Source organism: Salmo trutta, chromosome 8, assembly GCF_901001165.1.
Source record: "Salmo trutta chromosome 8, fSalTru1.1, whole genome shotgun sequence".
Taxonomy (NCBI): domain Eukaryota; kingdom Metazoa; phylum Chordata; class Actinopteri; order Salmoniformes; family Salmonidae; genus Salmo; species Salmo trutta.
This window is the reverse complement of record NC_042964.1, coordinates 44,112,013-44,125,112: the sequence shown is the minus strand read 5'-3', so window position 1 is coordinate 44,125,112 and position 13,100 is coordinate 44,112,013. Positions and strand designations below refer to the sequence as shown.

Genomic DNA, 13,100 nt, shown 5'->3' with positions numbered 1-13,100 from the left:
CAGCCAGTGCAGACATTAAAGACACACATCAACCTTATAAAGCCATAATTAAAATCCAATACCTGTGTAATCAGCAGGAATATTAGTTTCAGGGAGTAACTTTGGATCTTTGCTATAGATTTGCTATGGCTCTTTGACAGCGTTGTACTGTAGCCTAATCAATGAAGTGAAAGAATACCTCTCAGACATGTGACAACACTTATACAAATGAGTAAATGGCCATCAGATCATTTTCTGTGGATCGCATCTTTATACAGCATTTGTCATCCATGTTGTTTTAAGATACAGGCAGAGATCACCAAGAGAGATGGAGGTGCATCTGTGCGATGGAAGGAGCAGCCGGATGGCAAAGTCTTCCAGAAGAAAGAGAAAGAGGAGAGAAAGAAAGAAAGGAAGGTAAGTCAAAAGACATAAGACATGACCACTTGAGAATATTCAAAGTCTGTTAGTCCATTTAGTCCTCATTCTGGATTATCCTGGGTTAATACCTCAATATAATACATCCATATATATACATATATATATACATATATATATATATATATATATATATATATATATATATATATATATATATATATATACATCCTCATACATATATATATATAATATGTGTATGTATAGCACAGGAGGCTGCTGAGGGGAGGACGGCTCATAATAATGGCTGGAAAGCAACAAATGGAGTAGCTCAGTTAGTAGAGCATTGGCGCTTTCAACGCCAGGGTTGTGGGTTCGATTCCCACGGGGAACCAGTAAGGAGAAGTAATAAGTAAGAACATGTATGCACTCACTTAACTTCTCTCCTTTTTGGGGAGGTCCCCATTGCTTGGAAGGCCGCCACGGTTTGTCCTTTATTTAAAGGGGGAGATCAAGCTGATCCTAACTGTTCTATTTTGTCCTGTTAATCAAAAGTGTTGGACAAACTTGTCAATAATCAACTGACTGGCTTTCTTGATGTCTATATTATTCTCTCTGGTATGCAATCTGGTTTCCGCTCAGGTTATGGATGTGTCACTGCAACCTTAAAGGTCCTAAATGATGTCACCATAAAAAAAATAAAAGAATGTAGCAACGTTTAACAAAGTTGAAGATCCATAATCAATCAATGCTAGAAACCAGGTTTCTAAGGTAGGAGAACAACAACCTATTTACTGTATGATGAGAAACCATGAATGATTTAATATGCAATTAGTACAACTTCTATTTCTCTATAAACACAGAGCTTTGAATGTGTGAATTCAAGCAAAATGAATGGTTTCTGAAAATTATTGAATATGTTTGTGCTAAACAAATGTTCAAAAATGTATTTTATTTAAAAATGCATGCAATATCAACATTCTACAATATAAATTGTGAAACTATGTGATGAAACTCTTCAGAAGTTAGATGTAGAATTGTTGCAGTGTAACAAATAAAACTTCCACAAGGTATTTTCTCTTCACTGAAAACATAACTCATGGTAGACTTTAGAGGGTAAAAAAAGTGTAAAAAATTGATATTTTCTATTTCTGTCACTTACATGTTGGCTCTGATTTATGCACCATGATATAATACAACAAAGCGAATGGGATAAACAAAAAAAACAAATACAGTGTGTTGATTGCACAACAGACCCAAATAAACAGACTATTCCAATATGGCACGATATGCAGGCATCACTCCATGGAACACATAGCTGTGTGTGTTCCAGTTATTTCAATGGTTTCCTCTACTCATGCCCACTAATGTGGCTCAGACCGGTGGTCATAAAGCAAAGGAGACATAGGCCTAGGAAACCATTTCAGATGTATTGAGACGTGGCCTCACACAGACTTGATCATCATGCGGCTCGCTCGGGCCGAGTATGGGGCAGGTCCTTTCCAGGTCTCCCAGTGGAGGCCGGAGGCCCAGCCGATGTGTTCGCCGGCAGGGTGCCAGTCTCCGTTCAGGCTGGCAGAGCCACAGCGACTGTACCACCACCCTCCTCCTCCCTCCGAGAAGCTGCACGTGTTCTCGGCGATGTCGCCAAAGATGCAGGGCGAGCAGCCATCATTGTCCTTGTCGGTTGTGCTGAAGCCAAAGCCATTTTGGTCAATGCCAGAGTATTTCCCACGGATGGCATCCCCTATAGAGAGACAGGGAGTGATGAAGAGAGAGTACATCAGTTCTACTTCACTCGTGATTGTATTGACTTCCAAAGCATACACCATTTATAAATATCAACCCAGCATACATATCATATGACATATATGTGATGTGTAATGGTCCCATTGCCGCCACCAAATGTGAAATAAATATAACACTGAAGTAAATAATATGACCACTGTCACCTTGTGCTGTTGAAATCCCAGTTACCTGCGTTGCCCCTGTAGGCTCCAACGTTCAGCTTGTAACTCTCCTTCTCCGTGCCCAGACGGAAGTCACTGTACTCAGCGAAGGCAGTGCCCCCTTCAAAGTCCCACAGGTCGACCCGCATGGTCCATCTCCGCCCCCTGCCCTTTGTTAGAGCAAACACCTTACTCAGACCCAGCCAGTGGTCCTCTAGGAAACAACAGGGAAGAGAACTGAACTGAGAAGAGAAAAACGGACAGTATAGGGAAACCTCTATAAGTTGCCTTAGAGGTAAACATTATTATAGACAAAAATTCATTTAAATTTGGCCAACATTGGCTCAGCAAAGTACACATTTTACAGTATTAGTTGCTGGTGAAATGTGAGATGCTCAGAGGGACCCTTCATTACTCCGTAGATGCCCAAAGCCTTGTTTGTACACGGCCCACTTCTTGTTGAAAAGAACCTCTGCCCCGGTGCGCCTTTGAAAGACTGTCCAGCCTCCGTCCGCCAGCATTTCACAATACACCTGTATACAACATCAATGTACTTTTGAATCAAGAAATAGTTTTTTGTGAACAGAAACGGTCCAAGAATGGAACTCTGTAGAACTTCAGTAACTCTGGCAAGCCTGGCGACACCTTCAACATTCCATAGCTAAGCTTTACTGCCCCTGTGTGGCTGTGTAACCAAATAATAAATATTTAGATATTTCCATACCTTAAAGGGGGATCTGAATCCTGCAGGCTGAATGACATACACTCCACTGGTGGCTCGAGGGGAGAGAGTTTTGATCTGTGTGCAATCTGTCCCTGAAACAAGCAAAAGCACATGCACATACATTACATTAACTCTTGTCTTTCCAATGTAAGTGATTTAAAAAAATAACTAACACTTACCTTGAACAACTAAAGGTTTTTTCTGGCCCTGTACAAACCAGCAGATAAGTAATGATTACTGCCAGGTTAAAAGGAATAACATGTTTCTCTGTTTATCAGTGCTGACTGACTGTATATTTACCTGAGTCTGATCAGTGAGGCAGATGAGACAGACAACCAGTCCACAAAGAAATATCCTATTCCACATTTTGTCAAATTTTCTGAGAGAGAGGGAGAGATGAAAATGTCATTTTAGTTACTTTTTCTTATGCTGTTTCCTTATTATCCCTGTGTGACCCAACGTTGTAAAAATGCAATGTTTCCTAAATTGCATCCTTTACAGGTCCTAAACAGAAAAGTCATGTCAAACAGAGATAATATCTTTAGACCCAGATCCATCTCTTACTAGTATTCGGTGTGTGTTAGTATGATTATTGTGGCATCAGTAACCTGTCCACATCTGAAACTACACTGGTCCCCTACACAAGCAAGCATTTGTTGAAGGCCATTCATGCAAGTAAATTACCTTTTCTGTCTCCTCTAAAATGTAGTGATTATGTAGAAAACCAAAAATTGAGAAAAAGACATTCTGAGCCAGAGCTACTGTAGTTTTGTGCTACAAACATTTTGAGAGAACTTGAAACATCACCACTCCATTAACAAAACAGTAAACACCATACATGTACCCAAATAAGGGAAGAGGAAAAATTATAGATGATTTCTTATTATTTTGCCATAATTAGACATTTCACACAGGAGAAATATTATGCAAGTTATTATAATCGCAAATTTGAAATTGTCATCGGGTGATTCACATATGTAGAAAAAACCTACCTCCGCCCGTGTATTCCTTTATGGTGTGTTGTCTACGACCAGTCAGTTTAAAGTCCATTCAGACAGGATTTCTTGTAAGCCTATTTATTGACTCAAGCACCGCCTACTGTACACACACCGACTCCACGTTTCCAGTTTAGCGTTGTCAGATGCCTCAAAGTATCACAGACAGGGCTCACAGACAGGGAGATTTCACTTAAGGACCAATGGAAGGTTCTAAAATGAGCAAACTCCTCCCAATCGGGGCACAGGGCCATGCAAAATGAACTTGCCCATAGTGTTGTTACGGAAAAACACTCCCCCACACCGTGCTTGTGCTAATGTTATTGTGGGCGATCCCTGTTACTCAGAGCCCCAGCTCCAAAGCAAACACTCTTGACATTCCAATACTGGACTTTACAGGAAATTACAAACAGCCAGGAATACACACAGCACAGTCCAGTGAACAAGAAATCAAATAAAAATACGAACTCTCTTGTTACCAACTCCATATGTGTTTATCTCTCAGATGTCTTTAGATATATCCTGTTCAAAAACAACTGCAGTGTTTCAAAAGAAATGATGTTTCCTAACTACTAGTGCCACCCTCTGGTCCAGGTAAGAACAACCATTGGATAGGAGAACTACAGGATTAAAATGAATAAAACCAGGAAACACCTGTAGTACTCTACTTGCTTTATGTAACAAGGCTATGGCCATAGCTCTAGGTTCACTCTACCACAGTACAGTGTGTTAGTTAGACTGTATCTTGTGGGTTGGTTGTAGCAATCAGGACAGCCAAATCAAGCCCTCTTATGATAACACTCCAAGTGAGGATAATAAAATGTGGCACATTGGCTGCGTACTGAGTACTGTTCTGTATGTACTATCAATATGAAACAAACGTACAACAATATCTACATTCTGAAAAGAAATGTGAAAAAGCTCATCGCAATCAAATCCAGAAGAATTTAAAGATACAGCTGAATATAAAGTAGTAATAGGTTTATTCAAATGTTTGCTGTTTTGACAGAGCAACATGGTACAGCAAGTTATCAATAAGCAATTCCAAACCTGCTGTACATAAACATTTGCATACATATTTTTTAAATGCACATCGAAGTTCAGAACAAACTAATTTTAATGCCTTTTTTCCCACTTTCAACACATCACATAATACACATGAACATAACATTGTGTGAAACCTTGCCTCTTGTATTAAGATGTATTATTAAGATATAGCTTTTTTTATGGATTCAAGAGATTGTGTATAGATACAGTTTTTAACCACTGTTCTAAGATGAAGACCATTTTGTGGGTGTTAGTAAGATGATCAATGATTATGTTTCTGAATGTATGAGTTTATTTGATTATATATCTTTTCAATCATGCATACACTACATGGTGTGTGTGAAATAATCTAAATACATGCAAATGTCAAGTGTGTGTGTGTGTGCGCATAGACACACAGTCAGGGTGCTCCTGGTCTCTCCAACACAGACAGGTCACTGACTGATTACCTGAGTCTTCATTCACCATCAGTTTATTCTACTGATTGACATCCAGGAGCACTCTGAAGTATACACGCTGAACTACCTCCCTTGACATTAACCCAACTGACTCGGAACAAAGAGGAGGGTTCCATCATTGAAAAGCGGAATGGACCTAGAACAGTGCCCTGAGGAACACCATCTACATCTTTCTCCACTGTCAGTTGAGTTTTGGGGTCAGGGAGGCACTATGACGATCAGGTGACACAGATCTCTCGTGCCCACACAGGAGGCTTGCTGTCATATGGGACACAATTTTGGTTTCCATCTGTCCTCCCCTCGTCCTTCCTTCCCTCTTTGTCTTTCTCCATCCCTTTCTGGTCCCTCTCTCCAAATGTTTTAGGCCCACCTGGTAGTTCTGACTCAGGATGGGCAGAGTAGGGGTTCTCTAGAACTTTTAGAACTCTGCGGACCTTAGAGATTGAACAAGAGTTGATTTAACATAATGAGCAATGATATACAGGGTTGGGTACTAACGGATTACATGTAACTGGGATGACGTAATTAGACTACAAAAATGAAGTAACTAATCAACCCATATTACATAAATGTTTTAAATAATAATCGGATTAGTTAAAAACAGCTGATTACATTTTGGATTACTTCAACTAATATCAAGATGTGCGCTGCATGTGTTTGACTCAAGCACATTGAAGTAGCAGGTTTTTACATTTTAAGCAGACGCTCTTATCCAGAGTGACTTACAGGAGCATAATAGGGTCAAGTGCCTTGCTCAAGGGCACATCAGATTTTTCACCCAGTTGGCTCATGGATTCGAACCAGCGACCTTTCGGTTACTAGCACAACATTCTGCTAGGCTACCTGCCGTTACACAACCCGGAAGTCACCTTTCAGTGGGAATGGAAGCTTTCTAATCTATTTTAAATCTCCAAAATGGCCAAGTTCTCTCCTTTTTTAAAAACTAAAGTCATCAGACCCCCACTTACTGAAAACTGAATCATCCCAAATTTCATCAGGATCTTTGGGTCAAAAGGAGTTTTTTGGTTAGTCAACATAGCTCCATTCTGTTCATTTCCCAAGTACTGGAATGACACACTTGACAAATCAGCTGCTTACTCAGCTAAACTTCTAGTTTCAGTAGAAATGAGTACACTAAAATCTACCCGTCTGCTTTTCAGATGGATCTTGCAAACTTAGAATAGTCCACATTCAAAGTATTTGCACAATTGATCATCCAACTCATGAAATAATCTGATTACTCCTGGATCTGTTACATCCATCTATTGACGTCTTTATCATAGTAGACTTATGGGTCAGACATTCATGGTTGGGTCAGACATTTATGTGTGGGACAGACATTCATAGCTGGGTCAGACATTCAAATGAACCTTTCCTCTTTTACTGGCCACGATCTGCTTGGTGGGTGGGTGGAGTAGGCCCATTGCACAACCAAAGAATGAGTGTTGGGAATGCTTTCCTTGGAACTTGACAGTGAAGCTGACCTTTTAGTAGTGATGCCATTTCATCAAGAAGATGCATAAAGCAGCTGAGCCAGCACTTGCCTAAAGATATCTGCAGCATAAACAGAAGAGGCAGATGCTGGCTAACCAAAGGAGTAATCCAAAAGTAATCAGATTATTTTCATCCATATTGGGTGACTGTTTAGAAATTGCAGCACTTTTTGTACATAGTCCCTCCATTTTTGGGGGCCAAAAGTATCGGAACAAATTCACTTAAATGTGTATTAAAGTAGTCAAAGTTTAGTACTTGGTCCCATATTCCTAGCACGGAATATTCCTAGCAATGTATCACTGTCCCAATACTTTTGGAGCCCACTGTATACTGTAATATAACGACAAACAGAAAGTGCAACAAAAACATTCACGATGTGTTGATAGCTACAGTGTATTTAGTAGATACAACATGTCAATTCTATACCTCTGAGAAGTCTCCATTTTCAGCAGCCTGTATTGCATTCTGGGCAATGTAGTTGCGGAGCACCACGCGTGGGTTGGTGCTGTCCATCACACGGATCCTCTCTTCCTCTATGGTACACACCTCCCTCGCTCCATCACACTCCTTCACCAACCGCTTCCTGGGTCATCATACACACACGGGGGGATGATGTAAACCATGATTACAGCGTGAAACAGAGGAGGCTGGTGAGGGGAGGACAGCTCATAATAATTAGTAGAATGGAGTGAATGGAATGGTATAAAACACATAGAAACCAGGTGTTTGATGTGTTTGAGACCATTCTATTTATGCTGTTCCAGCCATTACTATGAGCCCGTCCTCCCAATTTAAAGTGCCACCAGCCACCACTGGCATGAAACAATACCAAGAAAGTATGGATCAATAGGATCAGTAGCATGCTATTTCTTTAACCAATAACCAAGTAAGGGGTTTTGATTGAGTAGGATCCTCGATCCGGCATCTCCTAACTAACCCACCTGTACTGACTGATCCAGAGTAGCCAATCCTCTCTCTGCTTTGCCCTCAGCTCGTCCTGATTGGTGCTCAGCAGCTCCTTCAGCCTGCCCATCTTCTCCAGCTGATGGGCCACCTCTGGTCGGTCTGCCACCAGGCCAAACATGGCTGGGTTGGTCTGGGCCATAGAGAGGGCCATAGCCAGCTCACTGTGTGCATAGAGGGAGTCAAGAGAGGTAAAAACGGAGACTAAGGGGCTAAATTGAAAACATTAGCTAGGAGAATGGGCAATATAGTGCTAGTTAGCTAATTACTTGGTGATAACTATATGAATACATACACTGAGGTGCTATATCTGACATACTTACATTAGCATGTGTAGCTAATATTGCTAGCTACCAGACAGATAATAAAAATGTATAGCAACCTTAAACAAGTCACTCTGCACTAAAACAGCTTTAACTTACAGATTATCCTTGTATGAATTTTCTCCAAATTGCTGATTGCACATCAAGGGAACACAATGAAGGATGATATTAGGAACCACAACCTCTTCCAAACATGTGATTAGGAACATTTCTGAGAACATTTCTTAGGTTAACCTACTGTATAGCCCAGTCATTTGGGGTTTGTGTGTGAATGAAAATGAGGGGATCACAGTGGATTGGTTGGTGGCAGAATTGTTGAAGTCAATTCCTTCCAAGTTAACCTCATTGCATGTTGTAGAGCATTACATGTATACATCTTGCATTTCCAATCCTGTGAACTGTGAATTAAAACAGAGTTTCTGATCACTAAAGATCATATTTAGGTTTCATGTGATGGAGGACTAGCCTCCAGGTGGGCCACACCACTGTACCCCCCCTCACCGGGGCTCCATGGTGGGCTTGTTGGCCACCTTAAGCTCCTCCAGGGAGACACACTGCTCCAGGATGAGGTCCACTACTGGGCCCCCCGTGGCCCCCTTCCCCTCCCCTGCCACAGGGCAGGACACGCCACTCAGCAAGCGGAAGGTGTTGGTGAAGTCTGCTCCTGTGAGAGAGAGGGGGGGGGACTTTAAATGTTTGGTTGCTGGTTCAAATAACTTGTTTTGCAGAGCTAGTCCCCTCTGTTCGTACAGGTAATATTATGCCTGTTTTCTGCACAGTTTGTTCCATCCCTCTCCCCATACCTGTGTTGTGCATGAGCCGCAGCAGCTCAGAGACAAGCTCCTGGTCCTCCGGTTCCTTCCGCCTCAGTAGGCCCAGCTTCCTCCTCATGTTGGCCAGGTAGAGGGTCTCATAGAGGGGCATGAACTCATCAAGGATGGCCCCTGCCTGGGATGCTTGGAGCTCAGAGCCCAGGGCCTCAGCCAGACGAGCCAGGTTCCAACGGCACACGGACGGCTGGGCTTGGTATGAGTAGCGCCCCCTCCGGTCCGACGCGTTGCACACAAACTCTGGGTCGAATCTGGAAGATGGGAAGAGATATGGAGTGTTTACCAATAAGCCCTTATGATTAATCGATTATGTACCGTATATAACTGCACAAATTGCATTTTGTTAGCAAAAATATATAATACATTTTAACTCAGTGTTCTTTCTACGTAATAATACTGTATATTCAGATTTCCTATAAGTTATTTTGTGAGTTATGCACAGCATGCGCGATACAAGTATCCATTTCCTGAATTAATATGTTTTGATGTCAATAGGATCTTGAAGTTCCTGTTGAAAGGGGAAGTGAGGCAGATGTACCTGTCTATGAAGCCAAAGGGGCCATAATCCACAGTAAGTCCCAATATGCTCATGTTGTCTGTGTTGAGGACACCATGACAGAAGCCAACACATTGCCACTGGGCCACCAGACGAGCAGTCCGCACTGTCACCTGGGAACACAAGGGGGCGCCACAGAGCAGGTCTACAAATTCATGTAATTTTGTCACAGTGTGTACTTAAGGTGGAATGTATTCACCCTGTATAGTTTATGTACAGTGCTAGAGAATAATTTTAGAATATTAGCAATGTCCATCTGGTACCGTTGTTCATATTGATAATAAGTAACAATCTCATATTTATCATGAGTAGAAATACAAAAGGGTAGTACAGTTGTCGTATAGTGCTACAGACACCTCACTTTGAAACTGATGTTTCAGTGTAGGCCATACCTCTTTGAAAAATGCTGTGTTCCTCTCTTTGCGGTTGCCGTGGCTTCGTTGGATGTCAGGGTAAAAGGTGTCGATGACGTAGTCCACTAGCTGAGCCCGAATGTCGTGGCGCCCTGGACTGGGACCCTGTCGGCCTGAAAACTCATTCCGAGACCGAAAGATCTCAAAGGACCCGAACCTGCACAAGCAAGTCAGCACCAAAAGCAGAGTTCATGGCTAGTCAGCCAGTCAGTCAGTCAGCCAGCTGGTCACCTACATCCCGATGCTCTTAAATTAATGATTTTCCTTGTTTTCTTTCACCTATGACCCTGGTACTCCACATACAGTAAGAAAGCTATCACAGTAATATAATATGCCCAAATCATCATATTCAATGGATTCCTCTCTCTACCACTGAGAACTTGACAAGGTAGAGAAATATTGTATATATCCATCCATTCACCTTCCTACTGTGGTCATCGTGAAGGAAAGGAGACAAGGAAAGGAGGCCATTGATACATATATTGTAATTGAGAGGAAGAGGGGAACCACCAATAACCGTTCACCTGATGAAGGAGGGGGCGATGCGCAGGACCACCGAACACCTCTCCGGGCGGCGCCGGCCATTGTTGAGGGGGTCTCTGTTGACATAGAGGTCCGATGTCACCAGAGAGGCGGCACGGGTGGTGGGGATGCCCAGAGCGGCCATGGCCTCGCTGCACAGGAACTCCCGGATGCTGGAACGAAGGACCTTCCGTCCGTCTGACTCTCTGGTGGGACGAGAGAAGAGGAGAGAGGAGGAGACGGGAGCAGTGAGGAGGACAGAGGAGTACAACCATTACATGAATAATAATAATAGGAATAATAATAATAATAATAAGGATAAGATTATAAATGGTCCTCTTGCCAGGTAATAGTACTACCAATTGTACTGACCAACTTCTGTTTGAATTGAGTTATTTTTACAGTGTAGTTAGGCCTACATGTAACGATGTAAAGAAACTGTGATTCTACGTGGCTAGATGCACATGATAGCTGTGAAACGAAGGTAAAGTGGGACCAAAAGGTGTGTTGGTCCCAGAATCAATTATGAGTGATAGCTATCAGAAATTCATAAGAGTTGTATTCTTTGAGCACAAGTCTTGTGTGCATTCAAATTGGTACAAATCAAATAGAAGTAGACCCACTCAAGCAGTAGTACCAATCACTAGGTGGGCCTGACACAATTCAGATGCCTGTGCATTGTTGAGCAACGCAGACGGTGTTGAAGTGTGCCAAGAAGTTGATCTTTTAAGCAGCTCTGTAGCTGTTGTGCAATTGTATCACATGGCTCTTATCTAGACATGGGAGACTTGGCTGGGATGCCAGATCCATTGAGTCAGCAAATGCCTATTGTGTGCCTTTGCATAGATGAACATTCTGGAACATACCCCTACATTCCAAAGGGCGTGTTTACAGACTTCCAAAAGTATGTCCTAGTTAGCCTACTGCTAAATAAGAGCATATACATACAGGTCTAGTGAATTACTAACAAAGAGTGCATACAACGAACATTAACCTCCTAAAATTAAGCATAGAGCCTAGGCTGTAAATCATAATACTGTTCAAGTTTGTGAAGTTGCCATTTTAGGCCTATCGTAGGCTAATTGTCGGTTGTGATAGGTTTATACAAAAACCTTCCTTGAAAACCTATTAGGCCTAGGCAGCTAGACTATTCAAAACGTAGGTCAAAAATAAAAGCTGTTACCTGGAGTAAGGTGTGACACCTGCACCCTTCACCTGTATTTCCCATCGCCCACATGGGTTGTCACGCTGCATGAAACCGATTTGGTCCGCAGGTGCTTCCACCTCGCCAAGGTAACACACCGCCCCATCCCCCAGCTGTCCAGCAAATAGTCCAAACTGATGACCGCAGTAACAATGCGCAGCCGGCTCCGAGCCCGGTAAAACTTTAGAACCGCTCAAATATTCTGGACCAAGCAAGTCGTGAAATATTTCCTCCTCATCTAGTCCAAGCAGAGCGAGTGCTGGTCCGGATACTGCCACGAAAGTGGGGTTGACAAGAGGTTGTGGCTGGACGCGGGAGAAGCATGCTCCGCTCACGGTTCGTGACCCTGGTTCTTCGGAGGAGTCAAGTGGAAGTTTTTTCAGCGCGACATTGTTGAAAGGTAGGCGCTCGAGAGATGAGGATGCAGAGCCCTCTGAGTCCATGCCTACAGTGACCACTACAGTGGTCAACAGAGGTCGTGTCGGCACAAAACAAGTGCTCTATAATCCACTCATAGATTTAGCCTATGGCAACACTCACACTGACTGGATCATGGTGCAAAACAGTGAGTGAGTTTATTAGTGCACTATTCAAAACCAGCCTACATAGAAAGTCTTTAAAGTCTCAATTTTACTCACTTGAATGTTGTCATTATGGTCATGTGACATCCCTCTAGTCTATTTTGACAAGGTTGAACCAAATTGGGAATGTTAATTGCCCGATGGAGTGGGCTACAATGCTCAAAGAAAGTATTATTCTACAGTGAACTTTCAAAGTGTGTGTGTGTGTAACTAAGGTATGCCTGGCTATGTGTGTGTGGTTAATTGCCAATAATATAGACCAGGGAACATTATTGCTTCCTTGTGCAGGAGATCTTATCACCCTTGTCTTGGGTTGAAATGAGATGTCATACAGGTACCCATAATTCAACACTGTGACTGTCTGGCCAGAGAGGCCCAGGCAGAATCGACCATTCCCTAGGCAGAAGATTTAACACTTGGGTTCAGTTCCAGCACTGGTCGTGGTCATAAAATAAACCCAGCTAGCATCCAAGGCTTTTAAAATGCAGATGGAAGCGCTGTGCCTGCCAATCTGTGAAGCTGGTGATACATTTGGCAGTTTATATCTTTAAAGAGGAAGCACTGGGGAAGGACTCCCTTGATTCGTTTTTGGGCAAAATGGTGGGATATGACTATGGAATTTTAATCATAAAGGCTTAGTTGGAAAAATACAGTATAGGCATTTGGCACAACTGGCCACTATCA

General features: G+C 42.4%; 1 protein-coding gene and 1 pseudogene across 1 annotated transcript; both read right to left on the bottom strand.

Annotated features, from left to right (window-relative positions):
- Window positions 1-1,289: 1,289 nt before the first annotated feature.
- LOC115199059 (angiopoietin-related protein 5) lies at window positions 1,290-4,242 on the bottom strand. The gene is made up of 7 exons (XM_029761582.1): window positions 4,023-4,242; window positions 3,331-3,409; window positions 3,210-3,237; window positions 3,031-3,122; window positions 2,722-2,839; window positions 2,335-2,520; window positions 1,290-2,104 (listed from the first exon to the last, which is right to left on the bottom strand). The coding sequence occupies exons 2-7, from the start codon at window positions 3,394-3,396 to the stop codon at window positions 1,803-1,805; spliced, it is 792 nt and encodes a 263-aa protein (XP_029617442.1). The 5' UTR covers window positions 3,397-3,409; window positions 4,023-4,242; the 3' UTR covers window positions 1,290-1,802.
- Window positions 4,243-4,991: 749 nt separating this feature from the next.
- LOC115199058 (protein adenylyltransferase SelO-1, mitochondrial-like) lies at window positions 4,992-12,780 on the bottom strand (annotated as a pseudogene).
- Between the last annotated feature and the right edge of the window lie 320 nt (window positions 12,781-13,100).

Bases quoted from the DNA above. Each gene is read 5' to 3' on its own strand.
- LOC115199059 (XM_029761582.1), bottom strand. From the start codon at position 3,396: ATGTGGAATAGGATATTTCTTTGTGGACTGGTTGTCTGTCTCATCTGC. The intron at 3,123-3,209 runs GTAAGTGTTAGT...TGCTTGTTTCAG, and splicing joins AAAACCTTTAGTTGTTCAAG to GGACAGATTGCACACAGATC. The intron at 2,105-2,334 runs GTAACTGGGATT...GTCTCTCTATAG, and splicing joins AGCCTACAGGGGCAACGCAG to GGGATGCCATCCGTGGGAAA.